Below are 25,589 nucleotides of genomic sequence, written 5' to 3'. Positions count from 1 at the left end.
AATGTAATCTGTTATTTGGCCAAGGCTACAGGGTGGAAAGCAGTTCATGTACTTATTTAAATTCTAACAAAAAAACTCAAAACTAAATGGCCTTCTACACACAAGTTTCTTTTTTAGAATTTAAACAAGTGCTACTTGTGCTAATAATTCTTAGAAACACTGTTAAACCATAACAGAATGGGAACAAACAATACATTATTGATGAGTGCATGTTCACAAATGCCTTGTGTTGTTTTTTCCAAACCAATCTACAGACCTACACATTCAGCCACAACATCCTGCTTCAGTCTGAGTGCTTCAATCCGACCTTCTGGGAATTACACAGCAGTCAGTCTGAAGACAACACAGCAACAGATTTAGCAACAAATCCAACATAAGTTTTTATATTTTTGGTACGGGAAATGTTTTCCTTCTTTTTGGTCAGCTTCACAGAATGTTGTAAATTCATAGTTTGATGATATATGCTAAAATTAGCACTGGTAAGAGCTGGTACTCATTCTAAAAAAAGACGATACAACAATGTGTGAGCACTGCTTAAAAAGACTTTGTGGTCGAGACGGCTGAGTCGCTGGGTTTACCCAACATAAGTGTGCCGAAAACATATTTTAATCTCTACTAACTGGACCCAGACGTTGACCCAGACGTCCCCCAGCAGACATAAAACGGTAAATGGACCTGGCAAAATCCATCCAAACACACCACCCAGACAAATCCCAAGTCTTCCAATGCCTCTCACTCCAGCTGGAGCTTACACATGCCAGTTCACAGTCCATATGCATGCACATATGTGTAAGTGTGTACACACGATGCAGCGCCATCTCTGCTCTGTAAGAATTATTGTGAAAATACATCAGCCTTGTGGCAGTTCTGCCTATCTGTGAAGCAAAGACTGTACAGAAGCACTGCCACAGGCTGTATTTGTTATGATAAAAAAAGGGTTCAATCCAATTTCAGGTTTAAGTGACGTTAAATTAGATGCCATATCTAAAAGATAGCAGCCTGTTATCTTTTTTTTCTATCACAGGCACACTGTTAGCACTGCCGCAGCACCGTGGGACTGCCTGTACTGGAGGAAAACAATTATTATCTCCAAATAGAGAGGCAGCATCCATAGAAATTTTAATTAAAAGACTGGCAGAGTTTCATCTTACTGTGACAACTCCATTATTTCCCAATGATAAAACAGTCTCCCTGCAGAACAAATTCAATTCCAATGGAGTGATTTCCACTGGCAGTTTAAGTGGGCAGACACAGCTAATCGTTTTCCTGACCTTGGTGTTTTGATATCCAAGTGGTGAGGTGAGGCTTAAATTAGTGTCATTATTCAAATGTGGTGACACCAAGCTTTGTGTTGAGTCTAGTCCACTAATGAATAATAAAAGATCAGTACACATTTTTTTTGTCCCTGACTGACTACACTTCCCATTGCCATTCCATAATGATCATATTCTGTCCTGCTCTTACCTTCGTCTGGGTCATTCCTGGCCGAGGCCTCCAGAAGCGCCACACTGGCAGCAAAAGACACATGCCTCTTGGATTCTGACTGCTGGAGGTTGTTGGCATTGCGCCCCTTCTTGTCTGCCTTTCGCTTCTTGTTTTGCATCTCCTTCTCGTACACGGCCCATCTCTTTAGCTGCTGAGTGCGCCTCTTCTGGGCCGCCCTTAGCCTCTCCAGGCTGGGCACCTTGTCTAGCTGCTGCAGCTCTTGGATCAGCTCCAGGTGGTTGGCCATGGTGGGAAGAAGAGGAGAGATGGAGAGCAGTAGTGGGTGATGGCAGACGGGGGAGGGGGGAGGAAAAACTGGGGGAGAATTTGTGATTCTAACGAGGGTTGCACCTTCGGCCGTGGCCTCCTCCCATTATCGCCATCATCATCCTTTTAGCAGCAGCAAACAACCTGAGAGAGGAGACGGAGAGAGAAGCTGAGCCATGGTCCATAAAAATATCAGACTTTTAACAGCTATAACTTTCATGAACACATAAACACACTAATAAAATGTAGCTTATTATAAGTAAGACTGTTTCTCAGGAATCGTTGACATTTGAGCTTTGCTCTGATGCACCAGAAGTGCAGCGTTGTGTTTTAGTCGCCTAGTTAGACATAAATTGAAGCTGCAATCCATCCAAGAACTCAAGTGTTTTTCAATCACCTATTATGATAACAATGATCAGAAGGTAACACTGAGGTGCAAAAAAAGCTGTTACTTTATTCTCAAAAACATTAATTAATTTTGCTGACCCCTAAAAGATGATAAATTTGAGGTGTTCCTGCAGGAGAATAAATCAGATTTCTGATGTTTAACTAAATAGCAGAGCACATATTGAAGTCATAATTTTCCATTTGCTCTGTGAGTCGTTATAGACCTCTTCTACCATCTTCCATCACATTTAACCGCTTCCTGAACGCTACAAGCAAACACCAGCAAAATGACAAACTGACAGAAAGAAAAAAAGCAGGGCAGGTAAAAGCGGGGATTTTTCTTGACAGTGTTATGTAGGCTCTCTGGCTGTAAACATGAAGAAAAAAAAGGCACTTACTTCGGTCTGAACAATGAAAGCTACACAATCTGTGAACCAACAAAAACCAGCTTATACCTTTCAATTGATGAGGCTCTACCAAAGAAAGCACTGTATGTTCAGTGAATATATGGAACTTTTACAAAGAAAATCACAAACATAAACAGTGAGTAAAAAGCTTCCAGTCATCAGACCACTTCCTCTGAACAGCACTTATAACAATGTACTGACATTTTAACACCACAGCCTGATAAAAGTCCAGTCGATCCCTACACACACACAAGCTCACACACACACACACACACACATTAAATAGAGCCCTATAAGACTAAAAAAAAAAAACACAAATCATACCATGCTCTTACTTATTATTTCCCAAACCTCATGTCTGCAGCCTTTCCTCTATGAAACCATGTGGTCCAGCTGCATCGCTACATGATGAAATGCTCCACAGTAAATGCTACTACATGTCATGCTACATTTGATTTGTAGCACCTAACTGCTAACAACACAGACAGGAAACAAGCTCGGTAATCACTTCCTACAGCATTACATTCTGTCGACAGTTTACCAGCGCAGCATGTTCGTGAACAGAACTGACAGCCAAGTGAGCAAAGCTTCCTGACGTGCATGTGAAAGAAAACCTGTCGACTCTTAAGCCTCAAGGTGAATAAAAGTTTCCAGCACAGAGGACATGTCTACATCTTTGCCTTTCCTCTGTAGCAAAACTTACTCAGAAAAGCAGAGTTGGAGAAATTAAGCTTCATGATCACACACAAACTGGTTTAAAGCAAATCATTTGTAAAGAATGGGTCAGGACCCAAAGGTCAACCACAAGAGGATTAGCAGCAGGGTTTCGAATTATTCTGCAGGAATTTCAAACTTAAGCTGTCAGCAGTTTATTTTACCCAGATGTCATTCAAGGAAGACAGACAGCAGGTGTACATGTTAGATGAATGTTACAGAGAGACAACTCTGTCTTTGTTGGTTCACAAGACAGTCTGTGAAAATCTACAAGTTCTTTTTGGGTTTCAGGAGAAAGTTAGTAAAAAGGTAAATAAACACAACAGACCTTTATAAAGCCTTTTGATTGCATGAATATTTATCAGTTTGTGTTTTCAGTCAAAAGGTTAAAACATGGTTTTATGAACTGCATCATTTAGCGGTTTTTTGCTGCTCATTTTGGTGTATTAGATTATTAGATTATGTTCATCCCAAATAATCTGCAGTTTACCTGACAGAGTTTTTTGTATATAAACACAAAATCACTGAACCATTCAAATTATTTGTATCTATACATTTCATCCAATGCATTTTAAAGTATACAAACACCAGTTATTTTTAGACTATAAACAAATACTGTATGTCTTAATCTTAAATATAATCCAGGAATTTGAGGTGATCTCAAGGGCAACATTATTTATAATAATAATAATATTTCTGTATCATCATAATAGTAATGCTAATGCTTGCATGTAGATATATGATTAAACCACTTGTTGCCCTCAGAATGGTGCATTACACTCATAAATATAGTTGTATTGTTTGCTCTGTCAGTATCATCTGTTCCTGACACACTGTTACTCCTGATAGAGGCACATCCTTTCAAGCAAAGACATGAAACAGACCCTTAATCTCATCTTAATGCACCGTCAGAGCTAAAACAGGACATGCACCATGCTGGGTAAAAAGGAAGCTGCCTGGATGGAGTGTAAAGTATAGACATAAACAATGTCACACACAGAGTTCATCTGGATGTCTCCTTATTTTTAGAAAATAATCAAAATTTGGCATGAATTGCTCATATTTTACAACTTAGCAACAGAAAACTGTAAAATGAACTGCCTTATTTTATCTATGAGATTAACTGCAGCCAACAAGTCATCTGCCCTCCTCTAGTTTATAGGAGCTTGTTTTTATTGGGGAACCGATGAGATAATAAATGATCCAGAATCAGACACACACACACAACAAACACTGCTACTCAGTTACAAAATAAACAATCCATAATGGAGGGAAAATCTTTTTGAATGGTGGGTGTCCATTAAACCCGGGCACCATATAAAGAGGTGTTTACGATTTACATCCATAAAGACGGTCATGGTAAACATGTGAGAGTACACAACGATCACAATGTTTTCCCAGTGGGAGGATTTAAGCTTTAAACTTCACAAAAAGAGCCTCACAAAGTGGGACAGATCGCTGAAAATGTCAACATACTATAAACTGAGTCTAAGAACAAACATGACCCCAAAGCTCTACCATCTATAAAACGTTTACATGAGCTGCTCACGGCGGATTTTCACAAGGTTAAACTTTCTTCAGATGCATCGTGAACGAGCCTACGCAGACACAGCGTACCTCTGTCTCTCAGGCAAGACAAGAGTGCAGCGAGCAAAGTGAATTAACTTCAAACAGGATGTGTGACAAACAAGGAACGTCCAGTGTTTTCTTTAGCTGTCTTTGATGGTCAATGGCATTAGTGCAGGGAATATGAAACCCAGGAGCCACTGTTGATCGAATCAGGGGTATCAGAGCAGAGGTAATGATGTTACTCATACAAACACACACACACACAGTGACAGTAAAGCCTAAGACAAAAGAGCAAAACATTACATAATCAGTCCCACAAACACACAAAACGTCTACATTAATCAGCAAATAATTTTATCACCCAGTTGTCACATCACGTTCTGTCACAGACGTTCTACACATTGTAGATATTAAACAAAGCTGAATTAACACTGAGATAATTCATCTTTGTTATTTGCTATTACTTAAAGACACCAGCTTTGCATCTTTATAGTGTTGGTAGAATGTGTCAATTAAAGATGTGTTTTTTTCCCTCCATGCAGCCTGCTCCCAAAACACCCCATTCATTTGTCAGCATGGGTGAAAAGGCTAACAGGCAACTTAAGAATCAGGTACGTGTGGAAGGAATAGCTTGCTAAGGGTCATGCATTGGAATATGAAATATGACATATGGGCAATTGGTTAATATGATGGAAATATAGGTGGATAAGTAAAACTCACTTTGTCTGCAATGGACGTGTCAAAAAGGATGTTACCTCAGTGAGTGTATAAACAGGACACGCATTAGTGGAGGTTTTCAAAGTGTTGTAAACTGTCTACCTCTTGCGATAGCTCTGGGAAAGGCTTGATGCCCTCTGAAATTAATAGGAAACAAACATATTTTAAATGTTTAGTATCTGCAACTGCAAACACAGTGTCATGCAATCCAATATTTTTAGACTTTAACAACAAATTCAGAGCCTTGACATTCATGTACACAGCGCAGTATGAGTCAAGCCTTTTTTGTGCCTGAATATTTTTCTAATTAAGGAATTGATTAGACCCACTTGCTGAAATATAAGTGGAGGGGATGCTTCTAATTTCAGCATGAATGTTTCCCAAAATACAGCAGATATACAGAATACTTTTTTTAACCCTCAAACACACCGAACAGCCCAAAACTACACAAGTGAAAGGTTGAAAATCTGCTGGGCAACATCGCTCTCTGGGTGGTAAACCATGGCCTGAAGCTGCGCATCACACGCTGACAGCTTAAACCTTATTATGCTTTATTCTGTATGCACCAGCACAGGAGGTGTGAAGACGCTGATGATTTGACTGACAGCTCTCTGAGAGATGAGGAAGTGACAAAGGAAGCCCACATGCAGACGTACACGATTTGTTTCCATGAATCTAAAAACAGGTGAAGATTCAAAATTACATCATCAGCACAGCCTACAGCATGTTTAAAACAGCTGGAGATAGAAGAGAATAAATCATTTGTAGCCCCCAAGCGGAAGATCTTCTCTCCTACTAGGTGCTTGAACAGGGCCTGAAAAAACAGACAGCACAAAAATTGTGCTATATGATGTCCTCGCAGGAGAAGGAAAACAACCTGTTTGAAGATATGTAAAACATGAAGAGCTGTAACTGTAAGCCCTCCAGTAATATCACAGCCAGTCCCCAGGGGCCAAAGCAGCAAATCACAGATTGACCTCAATCAGCTTCCTGGCTGCCAATATGAATGTTACATTTTTTTTAATGAAAAAGGCAGAGCCAAAACTTTATTCAGATTATTTGAAAAGCAGATCAGACAAAGAAAAAATACTCTGATGTGATGTGATTACAATGTCACAGAGGCACAAATGACACCACCCCTTAAACTGCTGAATACACTCAAGGTAAACAGTCAAGTGATTTATCTGACTGCATCTAAGAGTGCAGACACTCCATCACTGAGCCTTCACATCATTATGATCCATTTCCAACTCTTCAACACTGATGCATAGATTTACACACTTAGGAGGGCCATTCTTCTCGTTACTGGAAGATGAGAACTGGGACTATGTAAAGCAGACATTGGTGTTAATATGCTTAAGCAGGATTGTTCACACTAAGGCCTCAAACTCAGATAATTCAGACATCGCTGACGACTTGTGCGCTCAGAATATGAATTTAACAAAACAAATATATGAGCAGTGCATACAGCATCATATTCACCTCTGTGAAAATTCTTCTTTTCTGTGTTTTTGATACTATTTTACAACAATTTCAATGACTAAAATAGTTTGATTGTTCAGACTAATTGCATGTAATCTGCAACATTTGTGTCTTCAGATTTGTTGAGATTGTCAACAATGATTCGCCCCTTGAAACTGCAGCCTTTATCCTAGTGTGATATTCCAGAGTAAGATTTTACGACGTACTGTTTCTGGTATACAGTTTGGTATGTTTGCTAATCTCAGATGCCCTGTCTGCATTAATATAGCGTAATGGTGTTTTTGGTGGTGCGCTGAAAGAAAAATCTGTGGCATCTTCTATTGAGAACCCACTACTATGTCATGCTAAGTATGCACACATCTCTATTCAACAGCAAATAAAAGACTTTAATGAAGATGATATCTTTTAAAGAGCTCTATTCAGTCAGTCTCATCCCATTATGAATGTCTAATATGTTTTTTCATAATGAGAATTATAATTGTCCTAGACGATCATTTGATCACCTGTTCAACTGCAGTAAAAGGTTCAACAGTTGTCTTCTCAGCTATAATAGACAGCAAGAGCCAAAAATGTGCTGCCAAAATAAGAAGGCTCCGCCCACAACCGCTATAATGCTGTCAATCAGCAGGTTGCTGTGATGTAGGAGCAGCAGTGGAAACACACCACTGCAATGTGTTGATCTGTTTTTATAAAGACAGATTCTGTTGTCATCTGTCTATATGAGAAGATGCAAAAACTGATATGTAATCAGAGCCACATAAAATCAATTCACAAAAAAACACTATTAGATTTATTAATGACATTGATAAAATCGCCACCTGAAGCCACCACTGTTAATGAAAAAATTTATCGGAGGTAGAAAAAAAAGTGAAATAATTATCTTAATTATCTTCAGCTTTAAGAAAACAAAACCATTTCTTGCATATAATGCATATATATGTGGCTGCAAATAAATAAGATTTTGTTTCTGTTTTATCATTTTATTATTTAATGCCTGCAAACAAACTGTCTCGACTTCTTTTCTCTATCTCATTATCAATTCACACACAACTTACTCCACAAACACATGCACTGGCTGCATTCTGTATCACTGAAAATGGCGCTAACATCGCATGACATTTCGCAGCAACGAGGCGTGTGCTGTGTCAGGACGCGCCGTTTGGAGACACAGTGGCGGCTCTGTCACAAACAATGGACCAGTGTGTCCAGCAAGAGTGTGTGTCTGTCTGTGTCCCTGTGTTTTATCTATGTGTTGGTTGTACAAACCCCTCTATGTCATGAGAAAATGTGTGTACAGTGCTCACATGCATGCTCGTAAAACGGTGGCCTCAGCAAAAGGACACGGAGCTGTGACGCCACCATCCCAACCCCCCCCCCCATCCTCCTCCTGCCGCCATCAGGGCCCCCCTAAAACCCAGAGACCCCACGTTCCGGCCGAGTGCTGATGTCTCGAGGTCATGCTAATTCATTTAATCACCTGCTAATACCACAGGCGGGCCAAGCTGATTAACAAGCCCACCAAAACCATTCAGCGAGACAGCAGTGGGAGTTACAGCTGTTGTACAAGAGACGTCCACGGCACAGATACACAGAAACCTTCTGTTCCCAGATACTTAATCAATGAACTGACTGGAGCAAAGGGGGCAATTTCACTATTAATTACTGTTAAAGAAATTTATTAAAGGATTTCTGCAAGCTCCTGATGTGGAAAGGGGGACTGATTGCTCTGCAGCTGTTTAAAGCATCTAATTCCAATCCATCGAAACTTTTATCACCACATCTGCAAACGTACAATGGAATTATTTTGTGAAGACATTTGCGATGTGAGCACTCAATCCAATTTCATGTTTAAAATGAGCAATGTAGCCTCTTGGAATGAAATGAAATGACTTCTTCTTATTGAAGCTCAACCATAAAAGACTTTTACAAAGTCAATGTCTGGTTTTATTAGACTCGCACATAGGAATGTGCAGTAACTGCCAGAGCACTGCATTTGTTACTGGTGCTGGTGGAGGTCATGATAGTAAATGCCATTTTATACTTAAAAAAAAAAAATAAAAAAAATCAATGCAAAGTCCACTTTTTGCATAACATAAACTTCCGAAGTGTTTGGTTCACATGCTAATCCCATCATAAAAGAAGAGAGCTCAGTTTAAAATCACTTTGACTTCACTTTTCCATCTATAATATAACATTCAAGCTACTTAACTACTTTTGAGCTTAACTCTTATCTTTAACAGTTGCAATAACTCTTTAATGACCAAGTACAGTCTGAAACGTGAGAACATATAAGGACAGGAACGGAGAACAATCTGAGTCTCATCCAGAAAAAAAAAATCCACCTTCTCTTTCAGGCAACTGACAACATTGCGAGAGACTGATGTTAAAGATATAAAAACACCCTGACAATAATACCACACCTGACCTCCATGTTGCCTTCTGCTGCCCTAATAATTCTGTCTACTGCATTTGTCATGTCCAAAAGCAAACACCTTTACAAGCAATGGGAAGACGTCTCAACCTACATTTAAAAAAAACCTGAATATATTCACAGATTTGTGTAAAAATAGGTCGAAAATGAAGGTACCTGAAGTGCTGCTAATAATCCCCCAAACACCAGGACAACCGTGAGGCTGCAGCATTACAATAACTCATTTACAAAAAGTAATGTACATTAGACTTACAGCTGAAAGTCACTGTATAAATTAACATGGATTCAATCCAAATGTCTCCTATCTGGACTTACAGGCTTTGGGCTTCAGTACTGCTGTATGCCCTCCATCATTACGTCTCATCTGCGATGCTACAAGGTTGAATTTTATGCTTTTTATTTTATATCTTTGTACACTAATCCTTTTTGTACACATTTACAGTTATATAAATGTACAGCGAACAGTGTTTCTACCTATATATAGACAGACTTCATACCTAGACTTCATCTCAAATTTCATGCTCCCATGTCAGCAGTTAAAATTATTGTCCTGCTTTAATTTTTTTAGGAAGTCAAGTCAGTCGGTTGAGTAAAATGATATAAAGAAGTTGGTCAAAACTATGAAAAAGGCTGTAAATATCCTGTAATGGTCAGACAGACTGACTTAACTTTCCTTTCCTTTTTTTTTTTTTTAGAAACTTTTAATTTAATCCCACAGGGCTCATTATTACAGAACACCAATTATTCAGGGTCTTTGGCCACTGCTGAAGAAGCACTGAACAATCAGCTAATGATAGAGCACATGGCCATTAAAACAGGAAGCAGTTGGTTTTGACTGTTACACTGAGTTTTGACATCTGACCCCTCTGACAACTGCATTCATTAGCCGAAACGTGACCCCTAGCCATGTCAAACTAAAGTCACTGAAGTCAAACTGACAGGACACAGGTCTGTGTTTGTAAAGTCAGACACACACGCACACATGCACACACTGACACAATCACACCTTCCACAGTGGCAGTGGCAGTGCACATTGACCCTGCATAGAGCTGTAATTACTGCTCCAGTTGCATGTAATATTTTTTTTTCAGTTATAATTAAAGCATTTGCCTTATCTGTGTGCATGATTTAAATAATGTGTTGGTATCATATGTGAAAGTTATTTGTTTGTGTTCTACGTGTTGCTCTGGACGCCTGTCTCACCTCCCCTCAATAGCGACAGCAGCAATTTCCTTTTACAACAGAATGAAGAGGAAACCTTCTTACTCAGCGACCGAGGAGAGCAGAGGAGTGGAAAGAAAAATCTAAGTAACAGCTGCTGCTGTACGTAAACAGATAAACAGAACCCTGAACAGGCTTCAGTGAGCTCCACATCACAAATGCACACATCTCAAACTTTAAAGGAGAAGAAACCTTAATAGATGTTATGGATCAAATATGGCAACAGGTGATCTCTTGGTGGAAGGTAATAACTGGAACACCACAAACAGGCACCATAAGCTCTGCTGCCTTTGGTAAAAACACATTTTTGTATCGTATGATATCTGTCTATCTATCTATCTGTAAAAAACCTGCTATTTGATGCATTAAATGCACGAATATACCTGTGCCAACACAGCACAAAGGAAAAACACTTAAATCTGCAACAATCTCTGCCTGCCTACAATTCTAAAGGTCACTAATTCAAGTGTCATGAAACTGGATATTCTGCATATTTTGAGGCATATTTTGAGGCAACCGGTACAAAAGGTTCTGACCAATCACTGTCCTGTCTAGCAATGAATAGTGTGTTGGAGGTTTGACATCAGCCTTGTGATATCAAAAAGCAAACTAAGCGGATGAAGCACCTCTTCATCATTCAGTCACTAATCCTGCCCTCTCTCTCTCTCTCTCTCTCTCTCTCTCTCTCTTTTCTTCCATTCTTAGCCTATCACGTCTTCACTCCTTCATCTCTCATCTCTCCCTCAGCGTCCTCTAAGAGGACATTTTATTCTGTCTGGATTACTTGTCCTAGTTGGCGCTGGATGTGCTGGTGGGGAGAGAATTTATTTCCTCCAGTAGAGCCTTGATTCTGGGTCATTGTCTCCCTTGTTGTAATGAACGAGGGCAGGGGTAGGCAGCACACTGCGAATCAACCAAAGTAAGGTGTGGAGGTGCTACAGGGAGCTGCGACTGACCGGCTACATTCAGAACTGAGCCAAGAAAAAGATTTTTCTGTGTGCCTTGGTTTTTATGTGCAAAAGTAATTCAATATTCTTCAAACATGAAGCAATATGCTCCACTCGACTCATAAGACCCTAACATACATTAGCTTATGTCCACATAAGCTGTTTACAGGACGCTTGTAAATAAGCCAGCAATCTCGTAGTAAATCTAAGTTGCTCTGCTCTGCCAAACCTGATCCTACAGGGCCTACTGACCGACCTGTTAGTGACCAACATGTTAATCACTGCACTACAGACATGTAGAGAATAATTTGTGTTAAAACTAATTCGCAGATGTACATCGTCCTGCATGGCACAGCTAAGTCAACACTACGTTAACAGTCAACCCATTGTACCGCCTGCAGGAGCGTGTTTAGACACACTGGACAACACCAAAATCAGAGGCCAGTGACCCATGCAGGTTAAAGGACAGATCCTGCGAGAGACAGAAATTCTGGTGTCTCTCACAGGATCTGTCCTTCAACCTGAAGTCACATGCAAGTGTCACAAATCATTACTCAGACAGGCCAGATTATCTGAACCCTTAATGTAATGTCCTTTCTGCTGAATCATGAAACCCCACAATGGTGTTTTAAGTAGAATAATTTGAAAATTAAAGCTGCAAGCAGCATTGCGGGCCCTCGCGCATCTTGCGATCCGCGGGGTCATCGCAGTCTTCTCTCCTATGCTCTTGTCTCCTATACTCTCCTGTCCTATGCTCTCCTCTTATTTCCACAGAGATACAACGAACACATGTTTACAACCAAACTTTCCTGCTACCAGTAGGTGGCGCTATGACCGTATCATCCTATTAGCATATATATCTGTTCAGACTCAGGTCCATAGCAGTACTGTAAGATTTTGTCCACATTGCATAAAGTATATGGGTAGTACTGCATAAAACACAGCGAGTTCCTTTGTAATGGCGAACGGTCAACTTTGAGGCCACTCCCCTGCCACACGGTAATACTTTTGAAAGAGTTTTGGAATGCATCTATTCCCTATGGTGTCCTGAGTAGACACAGTGAATTTCAGCTCAATTGCATGAAGTATGTGAGGCGTGAAAAGTTTTGAAGCAGGGTCAAAAATAGGCAAAAAATTGCCACAAAAGTCAAAATGGCGGACTTCCTGTTGGGTTTGAAGGCGGGGTCCAAGAGACTTTTTTGTGCGTCTTGGGGTGATACACATGTGTGCTAATTTTCATGAACCTGTGTCAAACTGGCCAGCGGGGCTACGCATTAGGGCAATAAATACAGTGAGTTCCTTTGTAATGGCGAATGGTCAACTTTGAGGCCACGCCCCCGCCACACCGTCAGACTTTTGTAAGAGTTTTTGAATGCGTCTATTCCCTATGGTGTCCTGAGTGGACACAGTGAGTTTTAGCTCATTTGGATGAAGTATGCGAGGCGTGAAAAGTTTTGTAGGAGGGTCACAAATCGCCAAAAATTAACAGAAATTTCAAAATTGCGGACTTCCTGTTGGGTTTGGAGGGGGGGTCCAAGAGACTTTTTTGTGCATCTTGGGGTGATACACATGTGTACCAATTTTCATGCCCCTACTCAAAACAGGCCAGGGGGGCAGGCAGAAAAACCTATGAAAACACAACATTTTGTGTAGCCAGTAGGTGGCGCTCTGTCAAAGCCTCAATATTGTTGTATAGATGTGTTTAGGGTCAGACTCTGATCATACATGTGACATTTCGTACAGATCGGACAGAAAACGAAGAAGTTATAGAGACTTTCTGTGTCCTCAGAAATGGTCAAACTTTGAGGCCACGCCCCGGCCACACCGTAAGACTTTTGTAAGAGTTTTGGAATGCGTCTATTCCCTATGGTGTCCTGAGTGGACACGGCGAATTTCAGCTCAATCCGTTGAAGTATGCGAGGCGTGAAAAGTTTGGCAGCAGGGTCACACATCGCCAAAAATGGCCACAAACCTTCAAATGGCGGACTTCCTGTTGGGTTTGGAGGGGGGGTCCAAGAGACTTTTTTGTGCGTCTTGAGGTGATACATATGTGTGCCAATTTTCATAATCCTGTGTCAAACCGGCCAGAGGGGCTACGCGTTGGGGGCGCTATAGAGCCATTTTTATATGTGCATTTCAAAAGTCAGCAAATTTCAAAATTTTTCGGGCGAATGAATTTTTCTACCAAGTTTGGTGAGTTTTTGGGCATGTTAAGGCCCCCAAAAATGCGATCTCGGAGGGGGAAAAAAAAAATTAAAGCTGCAAGCAGCATTGCGGGCCCTCGCGCACCTTGCGATCCGCGGGGTCATCGCAGTCTTCTCTCTTATGCTCTTGTCTCCTATACTCTCCTGTGCTATGCTCTCCTCCTCTCATTTCCACAGATATACAAAAAACACATGTTTACAACCAAACTTTCCTGCTACCAGTAGGTGGCGCTATGACCGTATCATCCTATTAGCATATATATCTGTTTAGACTCGGCTCCATGGCAGTACTGTAAGATTTTGTCCACGTTGCATAAAGTATATGGGTAGTACTGCATAAAACACAGCGAGTTCCTTTGTAATGGCGAATGGTCAACTTTGAGGCCACTCCCCCACCACACGGTAATACTTTTGAAAGAGTTTTGGAATGCGTCTATTCCCTATGGTGTCCTGAGTGGACACAGTGAATTTCAGCTCAATTGCATGAAGTATGCGAGGCATGAAAAGTTTTATAGCAGGGTCAGAAAACGGTAAAAATTACAAAAAAAAATCAAAATGGTGGACTTCCTGTTGGGTTTGGAGGGGGGGTCCAAGAGACTTTTTTGTGCGTCTTGGGGTGATACACATGTGTGCTAATTCTCATGATCCTGTGTCAAACTGGCCAGCGGGGCTACGCGTTAGGGCAATAAATACAGTGAGTTCCTTTGTAATGGCGAATGGTCAACTTTGAGGCCACGCCCCCGCCACACCGTCAGACTTTTGTAAGAGTTTTGGAATGCGTCTATTCCCTATGGTGTCCTGAGTGGACACAGTGAGTTTTAGCTCATTTGGATGAAGTATGCGAGGCGTGAAAAGTTTTGCAGCAGGGTCACAAATCGCCAAAAATTAACAGAAATTTCAAAATTGCGGACTTCCTGTTGGGTTTGGAGGGGGGGTCCAAGAGACTTTTTTGTGCATCTTGGGGTGATACACATGTGTGCCAATTTTCGTGACCCTACTCAAAACAGGCCACAGGGGCAGGCAGAAAAACCTATGAAAACACAACATTTTGTGTAGCCAGTAGGTGGCGCTCTGTCAAAGCCTCAATATTGTTGTATAGATGTGTTTAGGGTCAGACTCTGATCATACATGTGACATTTCGTACAGATCGGACAGAAAACGAAGAAGTTATAGAGACTTTCTGTGTCCTCAGAAATGGTCAAACTTTGAGGCCACGCCCCGGCCACACCGTAAGACTTTTGTAAGAGTTTTGGAATGCGTCTATTCCCTATGGTGTCCTGAGTGGACACGGCGAATTTCAGCTCAATCCGTTGAAGTATGCGAGGCGTGAAAAGTTTGGCAGCAGGGTCACACATCGCCAAAAATGGCCACAAACCTTCAAATGGCGGACTTCCTGTTGGGTTTGGAGGGGGGGTCCAAGAGACTTTTTTGTGCGTCTTGAGGTGATACATATGTGTGCCAATTTTCATAATCCTGTGTCAAACCGGCCAGAGGGGCTACGCGTTGGGGGCGCTATAGAGCCATTTTTATATGTGCATTTCAAAAGTCAGCAAATTTCACAATTTTTCGGTCGAATGAATTTTTCTACCAAGTTTGGTGAGTTTTTGGGCATGTTAAGGCCTCCAAAAATGCGATCTCGGAGGGGGAAAAAAAAAAAAAAAAAAAAAAAAAAAAAAAAAAAAAAAAAAAAATAATAATCCTAAGGGTTTCAATAGGGCTCTTGCACCATTCGGTGCTCGGGCCCTAAAAATAATAATCCTAAGGGTTTCAATAGGGCTCTTGCACCATTCGGTGCTCGGGCCCTAAATAGAAAACGGACCAGCAACTTCTGTCTCAAAAGTCCCAATACTAGATCTGATGCGAATGGAGAATCTCAAATTGATTGTCTTTCTCTTGTTATCTGATCTGTAAGGATAAAAATAGGCAAACAATAAGCTGTGGGGGGAAATGGGGATAATAAAGTGCTGACTAATTGGACACATGTCCCTGACGTTATCACCGTTTATGATCTTTACTGTGTGTTTGTGGTTGCCATGGTGCTAAATTAATCTGCCTCTCTGGTGATATTACATGATGGATGAGAATCCAATGCAAAAAATATTTGTACTGTTTTCATGGTATGTCCTCTGTCTCGATGTCTAGAGGCTTTTACACTCTGACCAAGGCTATCACGGTGTCAGCAGCAGGTCAAAGGGAGGCTGAGGTCTCAGATTAACAAGCAGACAGTGTGTAAACTATAGGATTTAGAGCACTGTCGCAGCACACCTTATAAGCTTCTTGTTTATCTTTAAGCTTGGAGACGGAGGGCTCTCGCAGGGAAAGCCTGATCTGCAAGAGAAAGCTTCAAATTTAATTATGTGTTATGTTATTATGCAACACTATATCCTTTTATAATAAATATAAACTAAGATGACATGTTAAAATGTGCAAAAATACATTTCTCTCTATTACATTTATGAGGTCAAAAGCAGTGGTATTCTCAGTAAAAGCGTGAACACAAACAATATACAGTGGTGCAGTTTGATTCTGTTTAACTTTCTTTAGTTTTCCTGCTTATCCTCAACCTAAAATAAGGATGTAAACCATTACCCACGAGAACCTAGGGACACAGTGCATTGATCGTGGGGCAAAGATTTTGACTTGAATCTTCTAAGCATGGACTCATAGCAACATCTATGGCAATAACCTTTTTGTCCCTGAAGGTATTTTGTCTTTATGATGTTTTGGGTTGCCATGGTGCAAAATTACTCTGGGACTTGCCTCTCTGTTGATATTTGTTAGAGAGGAATCAAAACATCAAAAAAACTTCTTCACTGTATTTTCTAAGAGGCACACTGAGCATCGGCAGTATGTGTCACTCCCTGAAGCTTTGTTCCATGGCACTACTGCTGTTTCCAAAAAATCCATAGGGTGCCTTTAAAATTGAACAGTAAAAAAGTCTCATAATCCTCGCCATGTTTTACACCTGTAGTGCTGCAAGTGGTAAAAAACAAAGGGCAGATTTCCATGTACAGTAGAATTAGTAATTTTACCAGAAAAGTTGTAAATTCCCTGCGTGTAAGAGGCTTAGGTCTTCTGATCTAGAGCCAGTCATCGGTATTCCTGTCTTGCAGTCCATTAGGATTTTTTGAATGAATATAATTCACCTCCTCTCACCAGCAGGCACTTTGCTGCAAAGATTCATGCACTGCCATGTCCAAAAAAATGTTTAATTACTCTTCTTTCTTTGTTTTGTTGTTATGCAAGCCTGTAGTTTCCATCTGCTTGTCATCTTCACTTTAGTGCAACATCTCTTTTTATTCTTTGAGGTGCTCTTTTTAATATAAATGCAAGTCTTTTATTTCATCTGGCCGCATGACCCTATTGCCTTCCGTGACATCAGCAGAACAGAAAGTAAGATAGGCATAAAAACGACCAGGATTACAGCTTTCAAAAAGACATCCAAAAACTCCTCCAACCTTTCCTGAGAAGACATCCAACCGATCCTCTACCCTTCAACTTCAATCTGATTTGGACACACGCCTGCAATGGTGTAATGTTTTCTGCAGGATCATATTTTTCTCTCTACAAAGAGCCTCACACCAAAGCAGAGAAAACTTGACCTGTGGTGTCTCTTAACAACACCAACAGTGCATGTTTAGGGCCTGCTGTCCTGTCCAGGTCCTGGGTGGGGTTATGTGTCCATCTGCTTCACACGAAAAATTTCTGTTTATTTTAGACCAATCTGTCTGTATATTTTTAAAAGGGTTTGACCATAACACGCCCTGGCCTCGAGGTTTTAACTACCCCCCTGCTGCAGTCATCCGGTTCTTTCTATCTCCAGGCAAATTCAGGAAATATCCTCTTTTTTATGTTTCTCTTTCCCTTCTGAATTGTTCCTCCTACTCTTTTTCCCCTCTTTAGTCTCCTCTCTCGCCCCCTCTCTCTCTCTCTGCCTGTCTGAAGATTTGTCCCACTGTTTAGTCATTTCGCTGCCTAATGATGGCTTGAGTCTCCAGCTAAGACCCAGTCAGAGTAAACAAGGCTTAGACTCAGCCTGCCTGCAGTAAGTGTCACTTCTAATACACTACTAAACAAAGATGGGTGCGCAGCAGTAACTGCAGGCATGGACATAGTACGAGCTGTTCACGTTGAGTTCTCATTTTACTTCTATACAAAGCAAATATCTGTCTGTTAGATTCTGAAAAGCAGAGGCAGAGAAAAAGGGGACAGCAGAGCGGATGATCTCCACAATCTGTTCATCCTGCTGGGCAGTTTGCTGCCCCTCAGTAAGTGTAAGCTGGGAGAGCTTATGTCTCATTTGAGGTTTGTTAAAGGATGATTCCGGTTAATTTCAAGCTGGCGTATTTTCCATTAATGTGGGCCTGTGGGTCATTCTAACTTAAATGCTACTGTAGAGTCATTTAAAACGGTATGAAAAATAAGCAGATTCTTTCTGGTTTTGTAAGAGCACATATTGTATCTCTGCCAAGTATGTGTAGAGCTCTAAATTTGCCATGTTGCCATTGAAAATGTTTTGATAACAGATAAAACTGGGATAAATACGTAAAGGTCATATTTTGCAATGTTAAGATATGCTTAAAGAGAGTCACACTAAAAGCCAAACACTTATTCTTTTATACTAAATATTGTTGAAAGCTGTTGACAGGATTTAAGACACCAGCAGGCAGGACAGCAAAACACAACATCCTTAGAGGAGGTAATAAGATAGGAAAGCCTGCAGGGACTGTGGAACACAGCGGTAGAGCCACTGTATCTACGGCACATCTCCACCGCCTGTGTCTACTGTGCATTAATGCAGTTAGAGATCATACATGGGGAGATCGCATCATTGGGTAAACTTTTGGTCTCTTTTGAGGTTTACTAAAAGGAAGCTTTCGGATAAACTTGTGCTCACTCATCAATACTTAAACAGATTAAGCTGTTAGTGCTTTGAAGAGATCCTGCACTTAAAAAAAAAAATCAGAGCTGACGAGCATCAGTAACACTTATCACAAGTTTTTAAAGATCATAAAACACCAGTGGGCAAAACATTAAAGGTTAACATGATGTGTTCGTCTGAAAGGTTTGAGCAGCAAAAAAAGCTAAAACACATATGCAAGTTCTACAGGAAAAAAAAAAAAGAACAGAAGAGCACAAACCCACAAAATACACACACACACTTGTCTTGCAACTGCAGCCTTGGCACGACCAGGCACAACCAAGCACCAGAGCGTGTGGTCAGTTCTAGAGCAATGGGTGCAGGGCGCAGACAGCAAGGCAGAGCACACCAAACATTAAAGGGCCCATCTCACACAGCACCGAGAGAATTCATACAAAAAGCATGTATACACACACAAACACACACTGACGGTACTGGCTGAAATCCCTTTGAAGTTCGACAGCTGTGTTCATCTAATCTAAAAGGCATTTTGCTCATCAGGAGAGGAGAATAAAAGCATGACTCTTTTTGGACAGCAAGTATTTTTAGATAATAAACTGAATATCTTCACTATTGACCGTATAAAAACACCTGATGCACTAGAAACACTTCATACTGTTAAATATAAAGTATGACATGACTGAAGCTGAAATATCCAAGAATTTTATGTGTATGTAAGGAACCATGCGCTAAAGTCGAAGTAGACCTGTGAGGCTTGCTGTGTTTTACACAACAATGTGAGGAAAAAACCTTTACAATCCCCCCTCAGTCAAACGTCTTCCTGAACATAGAATACAAGCCACAACTCTATGAGCTCACTTCCTGTTCACAGACATGCTTCCGACCGGCGGGTCTGTTTTTACAGACACCATCTGCAACAGAAACACACTATAAGCTACAAATACAGAACAAAGTCATGAAAGGATGCAAAAGCACTGAGTCATGGAAGACACTTGATATGCATGAAAGACTATGAAGATGTTTTAGATGACAATGACAATCTGCTGTGAAACCAGAGCTTTGAGAGAGGAAACCAAAGGATACTTTAGAAGTTAACCACACCTTCAAACCCATCTATATTCCTCTCCCTCTGCGTACAAGACATAAGGGACTGTAACTGAACATCCATCTATTTGGCCTGGACAGAGATTTAGAGCTGGTAGTCAAAGCAAAAAAACTGTCAGGCTCTTCCTTTTACCACAGCAAAGTCAGAGCCTCTGGTGGGGCACCTTTAGAGACTCACTGTGTGGCAGTGCTACTAGCTTTCCATCTAGACACATATCCTTGGAGCAGCGATGGTATATTGTTCAAAACATCTTGAAGAGACCAGGATTACTCTTTGAAAAAGTGGACAGTGAAAGACTCAGACCTTTCTGGACTCTCCGCCTGCTGGTCGTTTCAGGCATCCAGACATCCAGTCACTCATTAGCAGCATCACAGCTAAAACAACAAAGTACCACACAAATGCATCTGCTGTAGTAAAAATTGGAGAAAATGCTGGATCGAAAACCTTTAAGCCTGGAGGATTTAACTGAACAGTGACCATTTGCAAATTGAGAGCTTTGCAGATAACCTCCTGGGCAGATCGATCAGGGGTTGCATGGGGTTGCTAAAGAGGCTAAAGCTCTTTGCTACAAATAAAAAACCTAATGTCTGTGGTTTTACCCTCTCAGCGAGTGGTCGCATAAGGCGGTTCAGATATCTCAGCATCCATCAGCAGGAGATCCACCATTATGCCCACTGATCAGTTAAGTATTTTACATAACTGAAACCCACCACATCAGAGACAGTACATTGGGACCACAGCTGAAAACTCAGCGTTGCAAGGGAAAGAGTATTACACACAGCGATTAGTCAATCAATATTTAATTAATCACCAATTATCCAATTTTTTTTGTCTTCTACAGTTATACACTGAGTATCTGTGTGTACAATTATCATGGGCTTTGCATGATTATTCACTATCGATTATTCACTAACTGAACTGACAGATCAATCAACAAAGAAATATGTAACACACAAGGTCTCCAATACAGAGAAAATAGTGTGTTCATTTCAAATGGAAGCTCTGTTAATTCTCAGCTAAAGTACTCAGTACTCAGTCTCAAACCAAATCCACTTTCCAATCAACATTAGGATAAGGACACACTCAACAAGTACGTATCAGGAATGGCAAAGAAATGGGGCTGCGGACCTGGAGGGCTGCTACGCAGGCTTGATAGCTATCCTGAGATTTGCCTGTCCAAGTATTAAGACTACAGATTAGCAGGAAGTGCCCGGTTGCTAGTTGTAATCAGAACGCTGATCTAGTATAATCGCTTTTCCATAGTAAGCAATCACACTGGTTTCAGGCACGGCTCAGAGAAGACATCTTAAGCAGCAGGAGGTCAAGAAACAGATTTCTAATTCATACAAAGAAACAGTGAAATGTCTTTAAACAACGTATTTCATGTCTGTGCATTTGAGTTGACTTGCTTTGATACCCAGCACCACACCATGTCGTATTTAAGGATAAAGCCAGGGCGGTGGTGTCTCTCTTCAGCGTGCCTCCAGGGCCGCTTCTGTTTCAATATTTTATGAGTGAGAGCCAAATCACCGTGTTGGAATAATTAAACATCAGTTAGTGTACAAAACTACAGAGAATACATTATAGAAGCAGCTCATCAGTGAAGAAGGAGTAGTGAAGGAGAGCAGTGGGGCTCCTCAGAGATCAGAGACGGCACACTCAGACACTCAGAGGAATCTCATTTTGCCATTACACTGTATACACCCTAATGATTTATTGCCTGAAATACCCGAGCTGCTTGTATTGGAGGAGTGCAACGCTAAAGCGCCTTTGTGCATTTGTGTGCATGCTCAACAATAACAGCAAGTCGACAGTGTGACATTATGTTTTACAAAAAAACATGGGAAACTTTACATAATATCACCAAATGTGCAGCTCAGAGAGAAGAATTCAGCACAACCATCAATTTGCTTTTAGTAGCAGTTCTTTTACACATGCAAAGTATCCTAAATATGATATCGAGGGATAAGTGGACTCACACAGCCAAAAACCAAATTCAGGTTCAGGCTAGTCAGGCTTTAATGTGTTGAAAAAGAACTAAAAATATCATATGCAATGATTGATTTCATTCCTTAATTATTATTCTTTTGATTTTCCATCCATTCTCCAAACTGCTCAATCCATCAGTGTCATAGTATCAATATGTGGGGCAGGGACACCAATACATCCCTGCAACTCCTCCTCCAGCTACCAGGACAACTGGGAGACAAAATCGCTCCATCAAGTCTTAACCTTGTAAACCAGGGGACTTCCTTATCAGGTGCCCGAAGCACCTCGACTAGCAAAAGCTGAATAAAATTCAATATCCACCAAAATCACCATTTACATGCAACCGTGTACACAAAAGCCTGATCAATTTGGTGATATATCCAATTGCGACAAATGCTGCAACTTGATTTGCTCTAGTCAAACTTTTAAATCAATATTCACTTTCAGGACTGGGCATTAATGGGGGTGCCCATGACAAGTAGGTATGTAGAATGTGTAATGAAAAAAGTAAAAAGTGAATGAATGTACTTTAGTTTTATTACAAGATAGATTTAATACAGGATTGTTAACTAGAAGACAATTTGCTCAGGATTCAATCAGGCTTACACTCAAGCTTTTCTCCTGGCTATCTCTGAATCACAAACATACATTTTAAATAAAGGCATGTACATGTTCATGAGTGCTGTGCACATACATGATCTCTTCTCTTTCTACCTCGGCATTCTGTGGATTGTTGGTACAACAGCACTGAAGACAATCTTAAACAGAAGGCAGGGACACTCTGATGACCCACTCCAGCGATAAAGAGACAGAAAGTGATTAACTGCTTCTGTGGACACAGCAGAGGTATCAGGCTAACTGCAGAGTTTCACCTCACGATTTTGATTTGAATTCAATTAATTGTGTCGCCCTAGTGCACACTCCATTTACCACCTTTCAACCAAGCAAAGATGCTTAAGTTCGGTAGCGATGCTACTTTCATCGAGATGCTTCCACACCTCAGTAGAGGAGGTCTAGAAGGTTTCATTTGTAGCTAAAATGTGACAGATCAGATCCTCAAGCTTGGGTAAAAAACCTCCTGTAGCCTGAAGGCAGACCAGATTCTCTGCAAACTGAGAAGATTTCAAGACGCTTCCTTAAACCACATATACACTATAGTTTTGGTTGACCCATTGCCCATAAGCCACTTCTGTTGTGTTAAACTACATTGCAGTTTTTTCCTCACTCACGTGAGCAGTGGTCCAGAACACAAAATCTCTCTATTGTTGATCCCCAGACACATCTGACTAATAAGCAGTGCCATCATTCTCATGTGGTTTCTAATGATGCACTTTAAAAACACACCAACTTATTTTGAACCAGAGCAACCAATCTATATGAGAACAACTTTACATGTTACTTTTCTCCATAAAGTTCAACCTTTGCCCATGTTTGTATATGGCCCCGACAGCTGCCATAACCTGAGAGTACCCAACATATGGATGGAAAGGACAAAAAGGCTTCGGTGCACATAAACCCCGCTTTAATCCATCAGGCTTAAACAAAGTCTAGACTTATTGTTTTGTTTTTGAACATTTCAGGGGCTCTTTTAAACACATTAGTTCTCTACACATTCTATACATTACCTCCTGTTGGTACAGGACATTAGACTGAAACAAGTGACCGTTGCCGTGAGCCTAAAACACACAAACACACTGTATTTAAGCAAACACCCCAATCTGGACTCCAGACTGTGAGATGTAGACCTCCAGGCCATATTTATATTTATACTTCATCACTGCTCTTTTCTTGCATACATCCACTAAATAGGGACACACAAGACAGACTGCATTGCTTCTACAACACAAGCCAGCAGCCTGTGCAGATGCTGATGACTGGAACAGCAGGGGAAAGCTCTCAGGACATCTCTACACATCAAACATTTAAAGGCCAACGCAGCCAGGCAAGGATCCCACCTGTATTAACAAAGCCTACATCTGCCACAAAGTGAGATAAACAGTCCATCATGTTTTAAACATGTCAGCGTGAGGACGCGGGACTCAAGAACAGCACCTCTGCTACGCATCATCACTGTAACAAGGGTCATTCTGATGTGTGATGTGGCCCATCTGTCAAAATCAAGCAGCTGCCATTTTGATAACCCATTAATCACTTCGCTTGAAGCTGCTCATGTTTGGATTCTGGCTGTTCTGCTTTATATCATAGTGGAATTAACTTTGTAAGCTTGATACTGTAATGGCCATGACATTTCACAGGCTATAGAATTAATCACTTAAACATTGTGAGTTCTGCGATCATGTTTATAAAATACATCAGCTTGGACAAATGCAAAGGGGATTTTCCAGAAGTCAGTCAATGGAGACAACAATTTGTAGATTGAACCTCCAGCATCTCAAGGTGACTTTATGGGATTAGAAATTGAACATATGTGGGGGTATTTGGACTGATTGACAATTTACATCATTAATCAATCAGACAGGTCAAACATGTGGCTGACTCTGACCTCTACTCAGAGTATTTTCTGTTTGTTTACATTTCTACTAAAAGTTTAGTGCACTTATACATGGATTAAATCCATATAAATAAAGGAATTATGTGTGAATGTGTGCATTTCCCATTCAAAACTTCAGTCTAAGACACTGCTCCTCCCATAAAAAAACAGATCTCGGTTAGCAAACTGTTTAAGTGTGTGGGACATCAACTTTTAAAGTCAAACCGAGATGAATCTCTGCAGCTCCAACCTTTCAAACAGCGTCCCAGCAGCTCCACAAACTATCAGAGAAACGCTGTGCTGGTTGTAGGAAAAACCATGTGTAACATTACAGCGGTGTAATGGCAACATCCAGGAGGGGATGTTGAAGCTGCTCTGCTAATCTCAACCCGTGTAGCTCAGTTTGCAGCAGAGGAAACGGCGGTTTTCTCCGGTTTAAAAACGTCCAGTGACCCTCGAAAGGCGCTAAAGTGAGCTAGCTTCAACTGCTCCAACAGGAGCCGGACATGCCTCTCCTCCTGCCCGCCTGTCTGAGTATCTGCTGCCGCTTTTCCTCTTCTGAGAAAAATCCCCCTCTTCCCCCTGGTTTAGTTACAACCCCGGTCCACAGCTCTAAAAATCAACAACAACCTGGAAACAGGTTTAAATTCTGCACTCACCACGGTCCGGGTCGAGGTGTTCACATGGAGGCGAGAGAAAAGCGCAGTGATATCCAGGAGGTTTAAACTTGTCCCGTTAGTGAAGACACGGCGGAGCTGGTAAGAAAAGCTCAGTGTGTTTCTGTAAGTGTGTGTGTGTGTGTGTGTGTGTGTGAGTGTGTGTAAGTCTGCAGAGTCTCTCTCTCTCTCTCTTCGCACCAACACCAAGTCACTCCTTGAGGGCGGGGCTGAGAGGGAGGAGGAGACTGAAGCGCGGCTGCAGCCACACTGGATGACAGGGCTGCACATAGAGGGGCCCCGGGACCACCAGGGGGCCCCACCACAGACATCACAGTTGTGAGTTTGGACAGATTAGATTTTACTAGTAAAGTATTGATCAGCATAAAAAAAAAAATGACTTATGACTTAAAATACCATGTAAAGAAAGTTAAAGTTACTTTACAATCATTTCATACATTGGAAACAACAGCTTAATTGTTATCCTCTACAACTTTTTAAAGTGATTTGTGTGAGTGATTTCGCTGTTTGTGTCTTACATTTACTTCAATAATAGATGTTACTTGTGGAGAAAATAATGGATTCTTCCTGTAGATGGACATGGTGCAAATAAATGAATGATATTCTTATGTGTG

The 25,589-nt window shown here is 41.0% G+C and overlaps 1 protein-coding gene across 7 annotated transcripts in view; it reads right to left on the bottom strand.

Moving 5' to 3' along the window:
* Positions 1 to 25,111, bottom strand: part of ppp1r16b (protein phosphatase 1, regulatory subunit 16B) — a 69,699-nt gene extending 44,588 nt beyond the window's left edge. Inside the window, exons 1-3 of one of the 7 annotated variants that reach the window (XM_028406783.1) lie at positions 24,958 to 25,111; positions 23,433 to 23,483; positions 1,465 to 1,896 (exon numbers count right to left, since the gene is read on the bottom strand). In XM_028406783.1, coding sequence (XP_028262584.1) covers positions 1,465 to 1,732 — 268 coding nt within the window. In that variant the 5' untranslated portion in view covers positions 1,733 to 1,896; positions 23,433 to 23,483; positions 24,958 to 25,111. Of the gene's footprint in view, positions 1 to 1,464; positions 1,897 to 2,870; positions 3,047 to 5,584; positions 5,605 to 9,774; positions 9,816 to 23,432; positions 23,484 to 24,957 lie in introns of those variants that run through there. The other 6 variants (XM_028406778.1, XM_028406784.1, XM_028406785.1 and 3 more) reach the window with 6 other exon arrangements.
* Positions 25,112 to 25,589: the final 478 nt, after the last annotated feature.

The sequence above is a fragment of the Parambassis ranga genome, chromosome 5, assembly GCF_900634625.1.
Source record: "Parambassis ranga chromosome 5, fParRan2.1, whole genome shotgun sequence".
In the NCBI taxonomy this organism is placed as follows: Eukaryota; Metazoa; Chordata; class Actinopteri; family Ambassidae; genus Parambassis; species Parambassis ranga.
Note: the sequence above shows the minus strand (reverse complement) of the source record. Positions and strands in the feature narration are given on the sequence as shown.